Here is a 21,811-nt window from a genome sequence, read left to right as displayed (position 1 = left end):
GAAGATGAATTTGCAGCTAGGTTCCAAGAAAAGCTAGTTACAAACTCATGCCTTGATGGTATCTTCTCTCAGTTCTTCGAACCTGCACATCTGCTTTGTCCATCTTTCTCTCTCCTCACAAACCAGATTTCATCACTTTTTTTGGTCAAACGTACTAGAACTGGCAACTGATAGTGTCTGGGGCTTAAGTTTTAGGGCTCAGACTTTAGGGAAGTGGACCTGACTTTGGTTACAAACTCCAGAGTCCTGAGGAAGGAGCTCACTGGCTCAGCTGGGTCAGGTGTCCTACTCTGACCCAGTCACCTATGGCCGGGAAGTATGACCTGAGGGAAAGGTTGGGATCAACCCACTTTGATTCATTGACCCCATTGGACTATGGCTGAAATGGATGCTCCTGCGATGGTCCTTGGAAACTGTGGTAGGACTGGTGTGGCAAGTCCTAGAAAAGGAGGGGCTTGGTGAATAGTGCAGGTTTGCCATCATATCTCAATTGAGGAAATTAACAAGCAAACCACAAGATCTAAGTGAAAGCAATTCCAAGCAGGTTGATAATTTTACAAAATATTCCATCTCTCTAGACTGCTGTTATTATGGCATCTGAAGTTTCCAAGCTTTCTAAAACTTTATATTAGATAGTGATGAATGTCAGGAGACTTGCATTGGTATAGTATTTGGATTATGAAGTTTTGAGCTGATTGAACAAAGCAGTGCACTAGCTCTGAAATTATACTGATTTTAAACTATGATTTGCATTTCTGTAGATGAGAAATTTTGTAACAAAACCTCACTCTTTTGATTCTTTTTAGTATCTTCTTAACGACTCCCCGAAGCCCAAACAGAAGTAGTGAGAATGGAGATTTCAGTTGCAGTGGGAAAAAGTATGGTTTTTGTTCCCTAAGAAATAAGGCAGAACGTGCTAGATGAAAAGTCATGAAGAAGCTGGCTTTGACAGTGTATTCTTTTGAAACTCCAAGATGAAGTGAGGGCTGTGCTAATTACTGGTGATGAAAATGATCATAAATAAAGATTTTCCATGAGCTTTCTTATGAATGGGTAGGGCAGACAACTAGGAAAAAACAAGGCCAGTATTTCCATTCAGACTACCCAGGGTATGGCCCTCTTTGCAGACTCTACACATCATGTGTTCATGACCTTTGAAATTTCCCTCAAGAAATGTATAGTTAGGACTAAACAAATGATATGGTCAATAACATTTATAAACTCTTCTATTCTTGATTGTCCCACAGACCATCTCTGTTAGTTGAGCGAGAAGCCGGAGGCTGGGAGCATAGGGAGGCTTGAGTGGCCCTATCAGGACTGGCCCTTGACCAGGCTATGAAGCAGGTGTGGTTTGCCTCGGGTGCCCTTGCTCCCTTTATCAGCAAAGACTCTGTTTGCTCCCTTTTGGACTCTCCATACTTCCCTTTAACTTCCATCTACTGGATGGTGCCTATAATTTCCTCATTTTCAACTAATCTCTGCTAAGGTGTTAATTGATAATTGAGGTGTTATCTCAGACACAGCGGAACTGAGGGATGGGGATTCAGATTTTGGACCTGGCTCTGCTGGTGTCACTCAGTGCCATCTGGGGCTAATTTCTTTCTGTCCCAGACCTCCACTTTCTCATCATTAAATCAGACAGGAGAAAATTAGATTGATGCTAAGCTGTCTTCCAGATACTAAATTGTTAAACTGTATAACAACAGCTTTCAGATGTATTTGTATCTTTAAAAAGGTGTGAGATGGACAGTCCTCCTCCTTTGCTCGGATGATATTGAGAGGCAGGGTCAGCACACTTTTCTGTAAAAAGCCAGAGAGTAAATATTTTAGGCTTTGTGGGCCGTGTGGTCCCTGTTGCAAGTACTAACTCTGCCTTGGTGATGTGGAAGCAGCTGTAGACAGCACGCTTTGTTTACACAAATAGATGTGGCTGGACTTGGCCTGCGAGGCATAGTTTTCAGACCCCTAGTTTAGAATTTTGTGTCTGGAACCAAGTTGCTTGCGTTCACTGCTCAGCTCTCCCAGCTACCTAACCTCTCCATGCCCACTTGCCTCATCCGTAAATAGTGAGAGAAGTGGTGTAGCCATCCCTCCTAGGGTGGCTGTGGGGAGTCCCTGAATTCATCTGTGAAAAGCGCTTGGACCCGTGCTCTATTTATAAGAAGTGCCATTAACCCTTTTTCTGCTTCCTCTTTTCAGCTTCATTGTGTGCTTTTGTAGAGTGTTTTTCTGTTGCTGAGCCTGGCCCAACAACCTCTTCTGCAGGGAGGTAGAAAGAGGGCAAGAGCCACTCACCTGCCAGGTGAAGAAAGACCTGTCCTTACAGGGAAACTTCTCTATTTGTGAACTTTCTTCCAGTGCAAAGTCATAGGTTGAGTCAAAGCTTCTTACCAGAGCAAAAGCGCATCAGCTCGGCCCACCTCCCACTAGCGGTTCTCGTGCTCACTTGCATGACGCTGTTTTGACTCTAGAAGAATGGTCTTGCAGCCTTCTGCGTGGTAGCCTCTTGGTAAGCCAGCTTCAGAGCACCCTTCCAAAAAAGAACAAAGAAGGGAAAGGGTGGCCAAACCATCTCTGTTAGGGAGAAGAGTGAGCTTTTCAGACTTAGTTAACACTGGGGTTTTAGTCCTTAGTTGGTGAGGGAACATTCCCTGAAGGAGGGGAATCTTAGGATACAGTTTTAATGGGCTCCACTGTGGCCTGTGGCAGGGAGGTACTGGTGGGCATGAGGGTGTGTGAGCCATCCTTCATGGTCAGGTAAATGGCTTGGGGATCGACGTGTATTCTTTTTTTCCTCTCTGAATTCAGTGATTTAAAAAAAAATAGCAGGAATTGCTGGCTCCTTTGCCACAGAACTGTATGGTCAAGTATTTTATGGCATTTCAGGTTTAAAGAAGTTCTGCCTCAGATTGCATCATCAGCCTGCATAGTTTCTCCTGTTTTTCAAGTGTTATGCTGCCTAAGTTATGCACAAGATTAGTAATCTTTATAAAAGCATTGTTGACAGGCCTTCAAGCATGCATAAGAATCATAAATCTTTTCTTTAATAATTCAACAGTGCCTTTTCTCTTTGGCCAGTATTTACCAGGCACTAGCTAAACCCCAGTGATACTAGTGAGGCCACAAGCTGCAAGAGGGAGGTGAATGCCTGAGTCAGGGAGGCTCAGGTACTTGCCATGATGCTGGCACTCAGGAGCTGGTGGCTTGGAGCATCAGCTAATTTTGTAGCACAGAGATGGTTACCTAATTTCTCTGGGACTCAGTTTTCTTATCTGAAAAAGAACAAGGTAAGGTAGAGGCTGAAGGCACTTGGCAGCTCCAATTCAGGATTGCCCAAGGAGAGGGACCAGGCAGTCCCAGAGGTCTGAAATTCTAAGTTGATGAACCCAGATCGTTTGGGAGCCCTTTTTTTTTTTTTTAAGATTTTATTTATTTATTTCAAAAAGAGAGAGAGATCACAAGTAGGCAGAGAGGCAGGCAGAAAGAGGGGGGAAGCAGGCTCCTCACCAAGAGAGCCTGATACGGGGCTCGATCCCAGGACCCCAAGATCATGACCTGAGCTGAAGGCAGAGGCCTAACGTACTGAGCCACCCAGGTGCCCTTGGGAGCCCTTTTAGAGTTTCTCCTTGATTGGTGGTGATGATAAATGAGTTGATAATTGCAGTGGTTAGGAGAAAGTTGCCTCGAACTGGCCTGTCACAAATTCAGGATAAGAGGCTCATTAACGGGAACGGGGAAGGTATCACTGAAGAGTGAGGCAGCAGGGACTACAGTCCCCGAGGCAGAAGGCCCAAGCGGAGATTCGCTTCTGCTGCTTACCATCAGTGGGACCTGGGCCAAATCACACAGCCTCTCTGAGTCTGTTTCTTCATCTGTAAAATGGAAATCACGACACATGCTCTGCCTGCAACCCAGGGCCCGGGGCGCATCAAATAAAATAGTTCACGTGAAAGTCCTCTTTAAACACTGAAATCCAGTACAAAAGCCATCATAAGTACAACACCCTTCTTAAAACAGAAAGCAGTAGACCTAAGTGGCTAAAGAAACTGATAATCTACAAAACATCCTAAATTCTGAGTGGTCGGTCATTCCTTCAAGATGCATCTTATTCATAACCAAAGAAAGGAAATCCTTGTAAACATGATATATCCACCCAGCAAGGATTTTGAGTGTTAAAGAAAAAGACTCTAACCAATTTTAGAAAAATTGGTCCTGTCAGAATACAGCCTTACCTGATCTAAAGTGTTTTCTTTGCGTACACAGCTTGGCAGGACCCAGAGAAAAGGCTGTGTGCTTGGAGCTGGATTGGGGAGGCTGATGGTAATGTGTTTCCTTTATTCTGCAAGGCTGTCTGAATACTTAGGCTAGGTTCTGTCAGAAGCTCTGACAGTTCTGGATCTCCTCCAGTGGAGGGAACAAAGGCTAGAGTTTCTTTTGAAAAATTCTTTCTGAGCACTGAGATTGTCCAACACAGTTTCCTTGATAAAGGGCTCATTATCTATCGGTATGACTTTGCCCTTAATTTTCATGCTGGCAGGGCCAACATGAGCATATTTAAGCAAATCCTTTTACCCAGACAGCTGTAACAGCACTCTGACAATTCGTGCCAGCACTCAGAGCTTGGGTGTGGAATATAATCAACTATGGGTTAAATTTCCACTCACTTGAATCATTAAAAAATACAATTTATTTGCTTGCTTCTCATTGTATTTACACTTGTCACTTTTCAAATGCAAGCTCGTTTTCAAATAAAAAAAAAATAGTAGAATGTTTCAGAATTGCTTTCTTAGCTCAGCTGACACATGCGTATGGATCTAAGTGGGTTGCTTGTTTTGGAGTAAGGTGGCTCCAGAAGGTTGGGGAAAAGTAGCAGTCTGAGAAAGAAATCTGTGTTAACAACACATGATGTAGCAATGTGTGTTGTGTGTGTGTGTGTGTGTGTCTGTCTGTCTGTCTTGGGTGTGTGACAGAGAGAGAGCCTGTAAACAGTGATGAAGAAAATCTTATATCCACTAAGTCTGTTTTAGTTTCTAAGAGGCAAGCCTGGAGTGTGATGTTAGTCCAGAAAGCTGAAAGCTAAGTGTCCTGTAAGCTTTGTAAAAGATTTTTAATCAAAGCGAGGTAATTTCACAGAGTCCATGCAAAGGAATGTCAGAAAGTAAGAGGGAGACAGCACCAAGGAGAAAGTTCCCGAGGGTGAGAGATACAAACATGCTGTTTACATGGGAGGTGTACTCCACTGGGTACCTGGGACATGTCAAGAAGGCATTCCAGAGCCAGGAGGAAATATCCCTGTTTGCACCAAATGCTTCCAAGGCTCCTCCGCATTGTGGTGTGGATCAGAGTTCCATTCCTTTTTTATGGCCAAATACTATTTTATTGTATGGATATACCAATTTGCTCATGCATTAGTCAGTTGATGAACACTTGGGTTGTTTCCAGCTTTTGGCAATTGTGAATAATGCTGTTACAGACATTGGCATACAAATTTCTATTTGAGTCTTCTCCTTGTGGTTTTAATTTGCATTTCTCTAATAACTAAAGATGTGTAACTTCTATATATATATATATATGAGTTCATTTGCCATCCATATATCATCTTGGGTAAAGTGTTTAAAACTGTCAATTTTGAAAAAATGTATTTGCTTTTTTGTTATTGTGCTGTGAGACTTCTTAATGTACTCTTTTTTTTTTTTTTAAAGATTATTTATTTATTTATTTGACAGAGATCACAAGTAGGCAGAGAGGCAGGCGCAGAGAGAGAGAGAGAAGGAAGCAGGCTCCCCGCAGAGCAGAGAGCCCGATGTGGGGCTCGATCCCAGGACCCTGGGATCATGACCAGAGCCCACTGAGCCACCCGGGCACCCCATTCTTTATATACTCTTAATTCAAGTCCTTTGTTGGGTACACATTTTGCAAATATTTTCTCCCAAGATGTGACTTTTTATTTTCGTAACAGTGTCATTTGAAGAGAACAACATTTCGATTTAAGATTTTATTTATTTGAGAGAGAGAGAGAGAGAAAATGAGTGCGGGAGGGCAGAGGAAGAGAAAGAATCTCAGACTCGATACAGAGTGTTGAGCCCAACACGGGGCTCGATCTCATGACCCTGAGATCATGGTGTGAGCTGAAATGAAGAGTTGGATGCCCAAGTGATTGAGCAACTCAGGTGCCCCAAAATGTTTCAGTTTCAATGAAGTTCTGTTTATCGATTTTTTTTTCTGTTATAGTTGACACTTTTGTGTCCTAATTTTTAAGAAATCTTTTCTAAGTGTATACTTTCTTTTAGGAGTTTTGTTGTCTTTGAAATTTTTAGGTCTATGGCTCATTTCCAGGCTTTATTTGGTGGGACATCAGCACTGAAGTTCATTTTTCCGTGTATGTGGGGGGACCTGCTCTGTCCCCAGCCTGGCTCTGACTTACTGGGACTCTCAGAGGTTCTTTCTGATTCACACTTGCATACTAGTGTTCTACCAGTCCCAAATACAGGAATTTGCATTGCATTTCCTTGAGCTTTCCAGGCCTTTCTCCCTTGCTGAGTGCCCGCTATGTACCAGTAAGTCTGTTAGCTGCCAGAGTTACACAAAAGTAAAAAGTGGCCCTTGCATTCAGGAAAATAACTAAGCAGAAATTTGTTTCTATGTTTCACATTTTATCAGCTCTACTGAGATTACTGTATTGTAACTCTTTTTTTTTTTTTTAAAGGCCAGCTTCTTATTTCAAGGGATTTTGAGAACAGTTATGGAGTAAAATGTAACTGAAACTACCCCGAAGTTTGCATATTCACTTGCATCTCATACTGGTTGATTTCTTGGATCTGCTTCCCAACAGTTTGAGGATTTGGACACTAAAATATTAGATAGGAATGCCCAGAGAACAGATGGTGATCAGAGAACTTAAGGTCCAGGTCATTATGACCTGACATGTTCTCTGGGGTACAGTCAGAAGTTGCCACTCTTTCTAGTACTTCACCATGGTTAACAGCTTGTTCATCTTTCTCCTAGTATGTGTTTAACCTAGTTAACTCATAATAGGAAGACCTTAAGCTAAGTAACACAAGGATTGACTGCCCCCACCTCCACCCCCCCACCCAAAAAGCATTTCAGCTATCAAGGCAGGAGAAAGGGAAAACAGAAATATTAGGCCACATTCCTTAGTGTTGGGCCCCAGTGTGGCTTGGTTGGGGGGTGTGGGGGGGATCTCACTGCTACCCTCTCTCAGCTGTTGAGTGCCTGCAATGTTTGGTGCCATAGAGAACAGAAGACTGAAAATGCATGGGCCTGTAGACCATAAGTTTGACATTTCAACAAATTAGTTGTCCCCTGTTGGGTGTCCTTTTTTGGTTGAGGTCCACCTAATTTTATGATGTAAGGCATCATAAATCCATAAACTGATGGTCATTGTGTGGGCTAACCTAGGTTTCCAAAAGATGTTGAATTAATTGCCAGAATTTAGGAGTTGAGAAATTGCCCATACAAATCTGGGTTTCCAGCTTCTCTGTGAAAACTGGAAGGTCTGGCAAATCTGGGCTCACGCTCCTGTGTGGTAACAACCATTGAACGCTAGTACCAGCTGCTTCCTGTAAGATCAGCCATTTGGGCTCCATCTCTCCCAGCTGGCTTTCCTGATGGCATCTTTCCTACCTGGATCCTCCAGGGCAGTGGTTCTTCATCCCAGCTTCACACTGGAGGGATGCCTCTGTTGTGCCCACAGAGGTTTTGATATAATCTCTCTGGGGTGCAGACCAGGCATCAGGATTTGTATACATTTCCCAGGCAATTACAAGGGCTATAGCCAGAATTGAGGACGCCTGCTGAGACAGAGCTTTGCAACCTGTATATTGCACATCGGTCACCTGGGAGTTTTGTTAAAATGCAAATTGTGATTCAGTAGGTCTGGGATAGTGCCTGGCATGCTTCATCTCTAAGAACCTCCTAGATGGTGCTGGTGCTGCTGATTTATAGACCTCTCTTTGAGAAATAAGGCTCAAAGGCATTTGTTGTATTTGCTATATTTTGGCTTTTGAATCCTAAACTACATACTTGGGTTTTGAGTCTAAAGGAATTGTATTCTGGCCCTCACATTATTACAGTAGCTGGAGTGATGGTGGCAAATAAGAAAGTATCCTGTCAGTCATCTTTAGTGAGGACCCCTAGCTTGCTGTGACTGCTGGAAGCCTTTCATGTTGCTTGGGGGTCCTTGTCTTTGTTAGGTCTGACTTCAAACCACCTTCATCGTCACCAAATGTATATGACATCCCTTTAAGAAATTGTACATTCTTTGACACTTTGAGCTCCTTGGTGGTAGTGGTAGCACCATGTGGCAGCCAGTAGTTTGGTTGCTACTGAATGGAACGGTGGTGTTTCTGTGGCCATTCGAGCATTTCCTTGCAGTGGTTTTCAGTCTGTGTGCCCAGATGCCCTAGGCCTAGAGCAGAGGCTCTCAAACCTCCTCTTGTGTGAGGCAACTTGCAAGGCTTACTTAAACATTGTGAGGCTCCAGCCCCAGCATTTCTGATTCAGTAAGGACAGAGAATTTGCATTTCCAACACTTCCCCAGGAGAGAATAACAACGCTTGCCCAAAGACCTAGAGGTTCCCCTTGGCCTCATCATGTAGCTTATAAGATTTTATTTAGGAAAAAGCTTTATTTTAAAGTCTGGGTACTGCTGTTCCGTTGCTTTTTATTCATAGAAATCAGTGGAAAATGGAAACAAAAAAGCTATTGTTAGTGATGGGGGGGCAGGTATCAATACAGATGAAACAAAGACTGAACTTAGTTTATCAAAAAAGAGCCCTATTGTCCTCCCATGGAATACTCTTTGGACTTAAGCTCTGTGGTCCAGTATGATGGAAAAGATGAAAGAAGATATAACATAAATTGCTGAAGACCATCTAAAAAAAGGAAGCTTAATTAAAGATTTCATGCGGTTTTAGGTTTGGGGGGAATAGAACCCCATCCTAACGATACTAAGTCCCTTTCCAGGATTTCCTCACGTACAGAAGGAGGAGATGGCTTGTAGGGTTTCTTCAGACCCAAGCCTTAAGGAAATACTGTAAACATCACACCACTTACAGCTCAGCTTATTGGATTGGGTCAAAGTAATTCTATCACAGGATGAGACACCTCATTTCAGTTACAAAGCTCAGGGAAACAATAAATGAGGCCCTTCATTTCATAGAGTAGGTGGAAAGGACGTCGCTTGAGTAAACTTTCAGATTAAGTGGATTCTTAAACATGTGGGTAGCTCTCTCTCTGCCTCCATTTCAAGAGACATGTTGGAATAATAGAAAGGCCAATACCTGATACCTGAGGTGGAACTAACTCTTCTGTTAGAGTGTGAGTCACCTTTAAAAATGATTTTATTCTCTGAGGATACTCAAGACAGACATTTCAGGGTGTTCTTTACTTCCAACACCCATGGGAATAAAGCACCAAATTCAGAGTTTGACAAAAGTTTAAATGCTTGTTTAAAAAAAAAAAAAAAAAGGAATATCCTTGCAAGGAAATGGGGAGAGAGCTAAAGAAAGTGCTCTAGGGCAAGCAGACTGGGTGGGTGCGGATCTCAAAACTGCTGAAAGAGGAATCTGGAAACAGAGGTCGAAACAGCGGACTCTTAACGGGGCTTAATCTTAAAGGGCAGACAGAACCCAAGTTGCTCGCAGTGCATCTTACCCGTCATTGGAAGGTCTGAACCAACATCACATTTTTTTGAGCAACTTAGTAATGATTGTTAGTGGGCTAATCTGCATTTGGAAGCGAATTTATGGGACAGTATAATTTACGAGAGCTTCCACTGCCGACACCCTGAGCAAGGAGAGGGGCCATGGTCCGCTTGATCGACCTACATTTGCTCGGTGATGCAGAGGCTGGAAGGGATCAGTCAGCGTGCGCCCTCCTCATTAAACGCTCTTCCCTTTTCGTGGGCCCGCCTGGCTCCTGGTGGCAGCGGTGCCGGGCTGCTGGAGCTCGCGGCAGCCTGCGGGCACCAGCTCCTCCGGCTCACCCTTTCACCCTTCGTTCACCCCCGGGCGCCACGCGGGTGGCGTGGTTTTTCCGCCCACTCCCGAGGCCGTGCTGGAGAGGCTGGGAATTACATGGCCTTCCCGCCTTGACGAGCCCTGGAATCTGAGTCCTCCCCGCTCCTGGCACTCGGCTAGGGCGCTGGGGGCTGTGAAGAGGCTGGATGGAGTTCGTCTCCAGACACTCTGATTAGAGACGCAGCCTCTAAGTCTGAACTCGCCCTCCACCTCTCTCCCAGCCCCACCGTCTCTGGTCTCGGAGACACCGGCAGCTGGCGATGCCGCGGGCAGGCACAGACCCAGAGTGCTCTACCGCGGAGGTGGCGCGCGGTCCCGCCGTCCGGGGCATCCCCGCGGCCGCGGGCGGAAGGCTAGCCCGGCCGCAGGAAGGGTCCGCAGAGCCGGAGCTCCACCCCTCCGGCCGCCCGGCTCGCTGGCCGGCACAGTGAGTGGCAGCGGCGGAGGGCGCGGCGCCAGCGGAGAGGGGCGGAGACGTGCGCGCTGGTTGGCTCGGGCTCGGGGGCGGGGCGCGCTGGGCCGGGCCGGAGGCGGGGCCGGGGCCGGGCGCTGGAGCTGCGGGCTGACGGAGAGGAGTCGCGAGCAGCCGGAGCGGAGTTGGAGGAAGCGGCTGCGACGAGGGCGGCGGGCTAGCGGGTTGGAGCCGCCGAGCTCGGATCGGGAACGACAGGCGGGTCGGGGCCGGGTCAGAAGCGCGTCGGAAGCCGCCGCTGCAGCCTGGGCCCCGCAGAGGAAGGAAGCCGGCCGGCGGGGGAGGTAGGCGGCGGCAGCGGGTCCGGGTGTGTGTGTGCCCGGGAGGGGGAGGCGGTGCGTGCGCGCGCGGCTGCAGCCGTTCTCTTCCTGTCACCAGCCGCCGCTTCTGCAGAGCCGAGCCGGGGGAAAGCGGGCCAGCCGCCGGCATCGCCGGTTCTCGGCCAGCGTTCTGCGCGCTCCGGCGGCTTCTGAGCTCCCGTTTCCCCGGTCCTCTAACGAGCTGGCTCTGCACGTCGCCGGACTCGTTCGTCCCCCGAGTTGCAGGCGATCTCGGGCTTGTCCCCACCCCTTGGTTACCGCACACTTCTGAGGGTCCTTACTGTCCTCCTTGCTGCAGTTTTCCGGGGTCCTCCACCGGAGGAGAGCGCCCAGACCGTTGCCTTTGAGTTAGCGGGAAGGAGTGGAGTCTCCCCCCGCGTTCTCCAGCTGCAACCAGGGTCGCTGCTCCGCTGCTCCGGCCGTTCTTCCGAGCGGGTGGGGCGGCGGTGGTCCCCGGAGCTCGCCGGGAGCCCCCGCCCTCCGAAGTTTGCCTTCCTCCTCTTCCGGGGTGGGGGAAGTGCTCCTCGGGGAGGCTGGTCGCTGGGGCCCAAAAGGCGTCTAGTGCCGGCTGGGCCTGGACAGGTTGTTGGAGGCATATTTGATGGGGTCCTCCAACAGCCCGGAAGCCCAGCTTTATCGCGGGTCGAGACTGGTGGGACCTGCCCAGCAATATGGAGCCGGCAAGGGAGAGCAAGAGTGTGGCAAGCCCGAGCTAAAATATCGTGGGGAATTGTCTGGCAGCCACAGCTCTAACACTTCCCAAGAGCAGAAACTGCCCCGCAGATCACAAGACAAAGAGAACTGAAAAGCTCAGGCTTGCCCCTCCTGTACAGATACATACTTCGGTAACCAGAATTTGAGCATGAACTGGAAGGGTGTGAGTGCAATGGCTGTTACATGTTGAACGCAGAACGCGTGTGAACTGGATTTGGGGAATTTCTTGGGCTTCTCTGAGAGCTATTAATATCGAAAAGGTCTCACTTCCACCGTTAATCTCTGGTGGAGCTGCAGCACGGTTGGTAGCCCAGTATGAGTTTACTTTTTATTTGGAGCTTTTATGACTGTGGAAGCAACACTTTTTTCCCCCTTTTTTCTTTTTCTGTTCTTTTCTTTTTCTCTTTGTCATTCAGTGTGAAGTACGACTGGGTGAAGCAGTTCCGGGTTTTGAGTGCAGCATAAGATTGTCATTTCAGCGTAATGAGGTTCAGGTTTTAGTTGTTAGGCGGGACATTCACAGAGTTTATTGACCCAGGCATTCATGTTGAATTGTATTTAAATGTTTCATTAGCTCGGGTTTCGTTTTGCAACTCTAAAGATGGGTAGGTATTAGCTAGAAAAGATCGGAGAAGACAGGTTCATATCTGAGGCACGTTGTTAAGAGTAATGGATCTTCAAGGTGCAAATCATTGGGAATTTGGGGAGTTCTGCAGAGAAGACCACAAACAGCTTTTATCTTCAAAGAAGAACCCCCTCTTCTCAAAATATCAAACAGGTTTTTGATAGCGCACACTGTCCTCGAAACAAACAGTTCAAATCAATAGAGGGTAGTTTCTTAGAAACAGAAGTTGCTTAAATTTTGGGAAGCAAGTGTTTTGGTTGTTACAGAGAAAAAACCCTAAAAGTTGTTGGGGGGTAGGCAGTGTCCCTCTAAAGTTTGAGAAAATGTGTTTGGTTTAGAATCAAGCTTTAAACTGGAAAGGTCCATGGAGGCGACTACCTGCCTTGCAGAATTGTTGGGTTATGTCACTGCTGGCCTCTTCAGCTTTTACATTCCTGTCGCAGGTAGGTAGTAGATAGTCCTACTTTATTCCTAACAGTGTATAGGTTTTTCTGATTGGGAGGAAGATCTGTCTATCTCATATTGGCTTTCAAAGTGTGAGGTGCTTTTGCTTTTTAACTTCCATCCTGATTTGGGACCTGTTCTTGTCAGTTGCATAACAGAACTCTAGTGTACACGTGTCTATCTGCTATTTTATCTGCTTTTGTAAAATGATGTTATCACTGTGTTCTTTCACATGTGTGATGCTGATAGGGTGAAAAAGCACTTCCCTTCCCTTCAACTAATTATATTGTCTTTTCTTAGCTATTTTTTGAAATTCGTATTTATTAAGATCAGGAAATCCCCACAGTGTATAAAGTTAGTTTTGGGGAACAGAAGTGGTACAATAAATTGTTAATAGATGTTTTGGTTGTTGGTGGTGGTGCTGGTAGTATGCGTTTATTTCTGGAAATGCCACTTGCACCTCAGCCGATTTTTGAAGGATTTTGTATCTTAAATGTAAACATACACCACCTGCCCAAATCTTGTGTTGTTAAAAGTGACCATACATGTTAATTACATTTTTCCATAATTGCCATGTAATTTTTAAGGTAATGTGTTGTGCAGAATTTATTTTTTTCTTAGGTGGTTCATGGGTCAGGTTCTAAAAAGGCATCCACTCTGAAAGATTGTCCACTTACTCATTAAAATAGGGACAGTTTCAGTTCATCTTCTGTTGTCTTTGCATTTTGTGATTCCCGAAATGTGTTTTATTGAATAAAGAGATGGTGAATGAGCAGATTTAAAGAAAATGATTTTATGGTCAGGTAGATGATAAAGAGCTGAGATAATGGCTGCCTATGTGGGGAGCCATTGGGCACTCACCTGTGGGGCATACACCGTGCAGAAGAAAATGGGAAATGCTTCTTTCTGTACATTACATATTTCGATGGGCTCCCCACAGATCTGTTTTGGAGGGAACAGGAATTTGTCAGTGAACTCAAGAGAATGGAGCCTCTTAGTGAAGCTCTCAGAAAATGAGGTTACTTACCAGTGGAAGGACGGCTTATGAATTTGGTTTTTATACCTTAGAAGGCACAATATAAATTCTGTGACTGTTTTTAATAGAGAACTTAGGTTGTAAGTAGTTTTTAAAATATTCATGGTATTGCTTTTTTCTCTGACTCCTCCATCTCCATCCTAATGTGATTTCTTGCTATGCTTCTGCCAACTCTCTTATTGGAATTACTTGCCTTAAAAAATGGCGATTAAAGGCCATTCCATGTGCATTATGCCAAATGAGCTGAAAAATAGACTACATAATTACTCATAAACTTGTCTGTTTGGCTTATGTTGGTTGGTTTCCACCCTCCCCCCCCCCCCCAGTGTATAATGAGCATAGTGTAGTTTTTTGCTGGGAAAAAAAAATTCTGCTATGAAAACATCTTTGGAGATTTTATCTTTCCAGCATTGTTTTCCTTAAAGTAAATCAAATACATACCCACAGGCACCTGTCCTCAGAATAGTTTTCAGGTTCAGGATCACCCCCGAGAGTCCCCTGTGCAAGAGTGAGTTAATAGAGCCAGGTGCCTGGGCAGGCATGCTGCCCCTCTACTTCCTGGCTGGACCCAGGAGGTCCAGACCCTGGACTCAGACCCCAGAGGACCTAGGGCTGAAGCCTCAGAACTCAGCTACCTTTTTAGTCCATGAAGGACTCTTTTCCTGTTTGAGGGCAGAGCCTCCACCAGACCTTGCTGTAGAGGAGTTTTGGCCCCTCCCACGTCTCCTCTGCCAGGACCTCCAGAGCCACCCCTTTCCTTCAGCGGGAGAGAAGTAGGTGGGCAAAGTCCACAAGCAGGCTTTTTGTGTCTGGTTACTCTGAAAAGGAGTTAAAGGGACAGCAGAGAGTTTTATTTTAGGCTAACTTGAGGATTCCTTTACAAGAGTTCGCTAGCCTTTAGAAGCAGTGCAAACAAAAACTCGTAGCAAATATTCCTGTTTCAAGTAAGGATCATATAAATGGTAGTAATAATAGTATAAATAGTATAAATAAATAGGAGTAATGATACCAGTAATAACATAGCTGCAGTTTACTAGCTATGTAACATCAGGCAAAGCCTTTAACTTTTCTGTGCTTGTTTTCTCATCTGTAAAATAGGGTTAGTAATTATATCTAGGATGGTTGTGAGGGTTCATCGAGTTCTGTGCAAAACTCTTAAGAGCTGTGCCTGACGCATAGTAAACACTATGGTGGTGTTAATTATATTAAGTTCTAATTATCAAGCATGGAGGTAAGCACTTTATATATGTAATTTCATTTAATTCTCATGGTAACCCCGGGAGGTGTAAGTTTGCTTATTGTAGCTGTCTCACAGATGATAAAATTGTGCCACAGAGAGATCTGAGTAACTTGCCCAAGGTAAAAAATCTGGACAGTGATGGGGACAGCTGCCTTTGTCTGAAGCTCAGTGCTTATACTAATCTCGTTAAGACTTTTGCAAAATCGCATTGTATTTTCACAAGAGGAGGAGGTTCAGATCATCTCATTCAGTTCCACAGCCATTTCCATGGGCCTTTTCCCTGTGATGGTGCAGGAAACTGGAACTGTCAACCCCATGCACAGCCTTGCCTGGATGGTAGGGTATGTTTCTCAGGCCCCTCTGGACCTGCAGCAGGAGCACTAGTATCTTTCTGCTGGCCTCCTGTGAGGACTGCAGCTGGACCTGGGCCTCCCTTCTCTGCCCTTCCTGAAGTGTTCCAGTTCTGTGTCATCACTTTGCCTTCTGGAAGATCCTGCCTCCGTGTTGTTTCACCTGGGCTTTTCCTGTGTCCTGCCCACCCCCACTGCTCCTCCAGCCCAAGAAGGGCTGCAGCCAGGAGGCTTGCCCACAGTATGGACTCCACCCTGAGCTTCCCAGCCAGTAAGGCATTGTGGTTGGTTTGAAAATGATTGAGGATATCTGACGACTTTTACTTTAGGCTTAATCTAAGTTTGTTCTAACTTTGATTTTTATGATTTCCAGGACATTGCATTGGACAGGTGAAGAAATTTTTAAATGATTTGTCTTTAAAAGACAGTGAATTTAGGTTGGGAGCTTGCCCTAGACTCAGAGCTAGCCCGGGGAGGGTGGAGAGATGGAATGCAGGGAAATATGGGCTGTGGGCCCAGGAACCCTCCGTTGCCTTTGCAGCCGAGGTGAAGACCCACTGTGTGCTGGGACCCAGTGGCAAACTGCTCATTGAATCACAGGCGTATCCTGATTTACTTCAAGTGATTTTTAAATGCCCTATATTCCTGTCTCCTCACCACGTTTGCTAAATCCTTGTCCTTTGTAAAAGGGGAATGAGTAAGTCAGCACAGCCAGAGGACTTTTCAAAGAACTTTGTTTGGTTCTTTGCCAGAATACCTGTGGGTTATAGGGTTAAATTGAAAGTTTACATTCAGGCCTTTCTACATTAAGAAGTCATGGGTTGCTGATTGTCAGGCATCAGACACAATTTTATTTTGGAGAACAAAATGGGAATTGCACGGTGTCCTAGCAAAGAGAGAAAATATACATCGATTAGTGGTGTTGCAGGCAGGCAGACTTTAAAAGGGTTGAAAGACTGGAACACGGTAATTACCATCAAAGAAATTTCGAACTGCTGCATGCAGTATTATGTAAGAATAAGTTAGTTACTTGTTTATAAAATTCCTTTTTATCTTTTGTTACTGTAACTTATGCGCTAGCTTGGCACCTAGATCATAAAATTGCATTGCTTATTTGAAAACATTAAATTATGGTTGGGTGGGTATAGAAACCTATAAAAACCTTTACTGTGTTAACAGTTGTGTTGGAGCTAGGTGGAAATAGTTCACCAGACTGGTGAATGTAGCCAAAGAGATTGGAGGCATAGTCTTATAATCTGGGCAGCATATATCCTGTTGTGTGGGCAGTTTCAGCTCCAGATTGATCCTAGGAGGGTTACATTACACAGGTGCTGCCAATGTCTCAGGCTGCTGAGTCTTCTGCAGTCCTGGAGAGAATGTGAGGGTAAGAGAAAAAAGAACTTGTTGTCTAGATAAGATAGTTGTGTGACTATGGATTAATGTTCCATGTATTCCCCTAGGGAGGAGCTGAGTTGTTAGAAATTGTGTAGTCACGGGCCTGGGATATCCATAGATGCCAAGAGGGATACAGGTGGCAGAAGTGTCAGCTCATAGAGCAGAAGTGGGCAGGATTCCAGAAGTGGGCAGCCTTCCAGAAGTTTGTGTCCCGTATTCTCTCATTCACTAGTCTATAGATTTCTTTGGCAAGGATGCATTTTACTGAAGTCTCTTTGCAAGAAAATTTGCATTGTCCAAGATACTGGGTCCTGAACTTGCTGGAACTCTTGCCAAGTTGTAGTGGCTTTTTTGGTTAGGTGTGTTTGTAAAAGAGCCACCAACACTATCAGTGAGGCCACTGTCACAGAGAGTAAATAAAAAACAGACATTCGGGATTAATCTGAGGGGGTCAGAATGTGCCGGTAAAGAATCTGCATCTTTGACCCTGTGGACATACCTGGGCTGTCCTCGGTCAGCAAAGCATGTTGAATTTGGGCAGTAGGTTCTAGTGCTGTCAAAAGTCGTGACCCTGAAGCCAGACGGCTAGAATGTTAACTGGGATTCGAGCTCCCAGTTGCTGAGTGTTACCATGGCCAAGGTACTCAATTCTCTGTGCCTCAGTTTCCTCCTCTGCAAAGTGAGACTACTGATAGTGCTGCCTTGGGGTTATGGAGAAGAGCGACCATGTTAATGAACGCGTAGTTCCTAATGAACATTAGGTGGCAATGGTTGAGTGAGTTAATACACATCCAGCTCCCAGTAAGTGTTAGAGAATGCCCGTGATGACCATGATGACAGTGACAGTCCTCAAAATGGGTGTGGCTGTCAGGAGAAAGTATGTGGCCTGCGTCGGGGTTGAGGTGCCCGCCCCTTCTCCCCAGCCAAGGCCGCTGTGCACTTGGCCACAGGACACTGTCCAGTTGCCGCCCAGATGACTAGTCAGTGCTTGCTCTTCTCTTACAACGTTGCTCTCCAACTGCTTAGCTGGTGCCAACTTTTGGCCAACCTTGAATTGTATGGATTGGTCTTCCTGGCCTTGATGTTGTGGAGTCCAAGAAGACAGGAATGTGGTGTGTTCTTATAATCCTAGCATCACAGAAGATGAGGGTTTTGTTGATTTTGGTTTTTTTGTTTAGTTCTGTTTTGATTTTATTTATTAAAGATTTTATTTATTTGACAGAGGGAGATCACAAGTAGCAGAGAGGCAGGCGGAGACAGATGGGGAAGCAGGCTCCCTCCCGGTGCAGGGCTCAATCCCAGGACCCTGAGATCATGACTTGACCCAAAGGCAGAGGCTTAACCTGCTGAGCTCCCAGGTGCCCTGTTTTGCGTTTTGTTTTTGAATCAGACGAAGACCCAGAATTCTGCACAGCTCTTCTCACACAGAAAGTTAAGTTTCTCCTTTTAAAAACAGTGAGGGTTGGGAATTAGTAGAGACATCTAGGTCTTTGGCACCTGGGTTGGGGATTGCTACTCTCAGTCATCAGGTTCCTTGGGGTAATTTTTCTCTTTGCACAGATTTAGCCTCAGGCTAACATAAGCATAGTTTTCAGGTTGGTAAAACCTTGACCCGTCATGGGACCTCTTAGTATGGTGTCTCCTCTTCAGGACCATTGCATATCTGCATAGGCGTGCTGTGACCAGGGGCCCTGGTGGTTGCTGAGGACTGTGTAGGGAAGGGAGTAAAGAAGAGAGACAGACAGGGAGAGAGGGAGAAAGGGAGAACAAGGGGGTGGATATAATATTCCCCATTCTGTTAAAAATCTCACCGAACTGGCCCACTGGGTTGTTGAAATAGAACAAGCCATAGGCAGCAGCTGGTGGAAAGATCTATCCAATGTACTAGTTGAGGATTTTTTTTCACCCCCAAAAAGACCTACATTGCCAGGAAAAGCTAACAAAAATTTCAAGGCAGATTTGGAGGAATTAAATTATTCTTAGGCATGTTGCCTGGTTTCCAGGCATTTAGGGATATGTAAATTTTCATGTTCCTTAGAGTACATTAGTACTAAAAATGAGATTTGCTAGTCCTACATTTTTGTGTGAATTTCTTCTGTGAATATTTAATTTGATTCTGGATCCATCAAACGGAGAGGTGGTCTTCAAACATAATACAGTTTATTTTTCTAATACACCATGTTAGTTGCTTTAGTTTTTTTTTCTTAATCTGACAAATGAAATGCAAAGTTAAGACTACTGTCTCAAATTAGTATTCTTACTACTCAAAGATTTCCAGTGTTTGTTTTTGCTTCTTTTAACATTAACTTTCCTAAGAGTGTTACAGTACTACCACAAAGAGTCTCTAACCACATAAAGTTGAATACTTGACACTTCTGAATACCAGCATCGTGAGCTGTGATTAGATTTTGCATATTAAGATGCACACACTGGCGAGTTCCTGTAATACTGAACTTCTCAAGTGGCCCCCGCATTAAAACTCACGGAGCTCTCTTTGATATAGCACGCTGATGTTATGTGGCTCTCATTTATTGCTTTGCTGCTCAGCCAGCTTAACTTTAACCTTTCAGTTGCTTTTACTTTTTATAATGAAGATAGTGCTGAGAAGTGACCAGAGTGCAAAGTGTTACATGAATGCCCTGTGCTGTTGGCAGGCCACGTGCTGACTTTCTGTCTAGAGAGTCTTTAATTCCTCTGCTTCCACTACGTTACAAGAAAAGCAAAAACTTGCACTGCTGGTTTCCCCCTGCACCAGGCTGTCTTTCCAGGGTAATCTCAGGCAACCATTTCTACTTCCTCTCCAGGTTCTTAACTCCTTCAATTCACAGACTGTCCTCGATGTCTCTAGACTGGTGGCTGGTTTCTCAGAAGTCACTGATGATAGGGTGATGCAGAACCCTGGGTTACCTAGCCTTGCCTCACTTTCCCCCTACTGGAGGCCCCTGAAGGATTTGGTCTTAGGGATCACCTTTTCCCACCCAAATCCTCTTGTCCGTTGTTTCCCAGGTAAGACCGACAGAGCCTGTCTCCAAACCTTGACTTTGCTTTCAAGGCTGCTTTCAGTGAACCCCAGTGTGTTTGAGCCTCGGATGATTTTTTAACCTCCGATATTTTTTTTTTTTTCCCCTGGGAGCTCCTCCCTGCCACTGAGTTCAGTCTCACCTTATTTGCAGCTGATCAAATCTGTAGCGGGTTCCCTCTCTTGAATCACAGGCTGGGTTTGCCCCTGAGCCCCACCACACTAGCAGTTGTGTGCCCAGCATTCCCTAAAGCCCACTGGAGGTAACTCCGGTTTGGCCTTCTGCTCCTGTTCTGTCTTGATTCTGATTCAGGCATCACCACCGCACTCGTGCTTTCTCTGCAGTGTCTCTTGCTTCATCCCTCCCCTTCCCTACCTTCTGCCACCTTGGTTCACACGCTCGGGGCCTTTCGCCCACACCACCGTAGTCAACTTTCATCTTCCCACCTTCATCCCTTTTGCCCATCCGTTCCACTCACCGTAGTTGGACTGAGATTCTTCAAGTGCCCGTCTCTCAGGGTGTTGCTCCCCTTTCTCTAAGCGTCTTCAGTGGCTCCCGAGTACCCCCCGCCCCAAGCTCAGTGCAGGCATGTGTCATGTCACATAACCCCTCCCTGTCTTTCTAATCCAGTTCTAGTGTTCCCTCTTTGGCTTCAGACGCTTTGGACTGCCTGTTCTAGCTCTTCCCAGAATAGGACATTTGCTTAGTCACATCTGTACCTAAGTTCATGCCACGCATTCCATTGTGTCTTTAGATCCCTGCAGTTAGACGCGGGTTTCTCCCTCGCCAGAACCCAACAGCGTTTCGTCTCTGCCTGTCTTCTGCACTTTCCCTAGTGTTACGGTTCCTTGTGTCCCGTTCTTATCTGAGAGACATTGCCACATGCCAGCACACCTGCCACCCCTGCCTAATGTTCTTGGAAGGCAGGGACCGTCTCACTAATCTTTGTTGTATATATCATGTTGAGCAATAGCACGCTGGCCCGAGTGTGTATGCCAAATTGATTAAATACTTGTTGAATGGAAATAGAAATTCAAATTCACACAGATGGCAAAGTGTGATGCTCATTCATAAGTCTTGTTTTTCCTCTGCTAGGTGAAGCTCGCGTGTGGAGTGACACAGTCAAATCAGACACCAGATGGACAGTGAGACAAGAGTGTCAGAAAGGATTGGGCCGCGCTGCGAGAATCAGCCTGGAGGCCAAGTGTTGACGAGCTGCTGAAAAGGAAGCCAGTGGGAGGACTGTGGGCCGCAGAGGAAGTGGCACCCTGTCTTCAGTCACACCATTGATGGAGGACAGATGGACAGCCGGACAGCCAGTCACCTCTCCTCTTAAACCTTTGGAGAGTTGTCCTTTGTCCTCTGCTGGACACGTATTAGGAATCTTAACATACACTCTGAATTCACTTTCCACAGAAACATAAGACCAGACTGCAGCGGGAAACCGGACTGCTCTGTTGCATGGTCCCAGACTCGCCACCATGAGTGCCGAGGGCTACCAATACCGAGCACTGTATGATTACAAAAAGGAACGAGACGAAGATATTGACTTGCACTTGGGTGATGTCTTGACTGTGAATAAAGGGTCCTTAGTAGCTCTTGGATTCAGTGATGGACAGGAAGCCAGGCCTGAAGAAATCGGCTGGTTAAATGGTTATAATGAAACCACAGGGGAAAGAGGGGACTTTCCGGGAACTTACGTTGAATATATTGGAAGGAAAAGAATCTCGCCTCCCACACCAAAGCCCCGACCACCTCGACCCCTTCCTGTTGCACCAGGTTCTTCGAAAGCTGAAGCAGATAGTGAACAACAGCAAGGTCAGTATTCCTAAGTGATTGCTTTTTATGGCTTTTTTTTTTTTTTTTTAAAGAAAAGCCTGAGATTTGTGTCGGGCTGTTGTCCTCAGGGAAGGACTCATTTTGGCAATTTTATCTGAATTTATGCATAGTATATAAAAAGCTTGGTCAATCATTACAAGACTAGAAATTTGTGTTTGTGGGGTAGAGTGTTGTAAAAAGAGGGAGATGGTATATGAGAAGAACCTGTTTCGTAAGCATCTTTAAACCCTGTTATTATAGTTGCCATGGAATTAAACACTACTGCGTTCTTCCTCTTGTAATTGGTATTAATATATTTAAATAATCATTAGGGGAA

The 21,811-nt window shown here is 45.5% G+C and overlaps 2 protein-coding genes across 2 annotated transcripts in view; one reads left to right on the top strand and one right to left on the bottom strand.

Moving 5' to 3' along the window:
• Positions 1-10,227: 10,227 nt before the first annotated feature.
• On the bottom strand, positions 10,228-10,941 carry LOC101674549 (splicing factor, proline- and glutamine-rich). The gene has a single exon (XM_013062455.1). The coding sequence runs from the start codon at positions 10,939-10,941 to the stop codon at positions 10,228-10,230; it is 714 nt and encodes a 237-aa protein (XP_012917909.1).
• Positions 10,660-21,811, top strand: part of PIK3R1 (phosphoinositide-3-kinase regulatory subunit 1) — an 85,392-nt gene continuing 74,240 nt past the window's right edge. Inside the window, exons 1-2 of the mRNA XM_004764510.3 lie at positions 10,660-10,796; positions 20,752-21,474. Of these exons, the coding sequence (XP_004764567.1) occupies positions 21,138-21,474 (337 nt within the window). The 5' untranslated portion in view covers positions 10,660-10,796; positions 20,752-21,137. The remainder of the gene's footprint in view (positions 10,797-20,751; positions 21,475-21,811) is intronic.

The sequence above is a fragment of the Mustela putorius genome, unplaced genomic scaffold, assembly GCF_011764305.1.
Source record: "Mustela putorius furo isolate JIRA1106 unplaced genomic scaffold, ASM1176430v1.1 tig00000145_pilon_pilon_pilon, whole genome shotgun sequence".
Classification (NCBI taxonomy): Eukaryota; Metazoa; Chordata; class Mammalia; order Carnivora; family Mustelidae; genus Mustela; species Mustela putorius.
The sequence above is the reverse complement of the archived record's forward strand: the minus strand, read 5'-3'. Positions and strand labels throughout refer to the sequence as shown.

Excerpts from the sequence above, each read along its gene's own strand:
- LOC101674549 (XM_013062455.1), bottom strand. The coding sequence starts at position 10,941 with ATGCCGGCGGCTGGCCCGCTTTCCCCCGGCTCGGCTCTGCAGAAGCGG.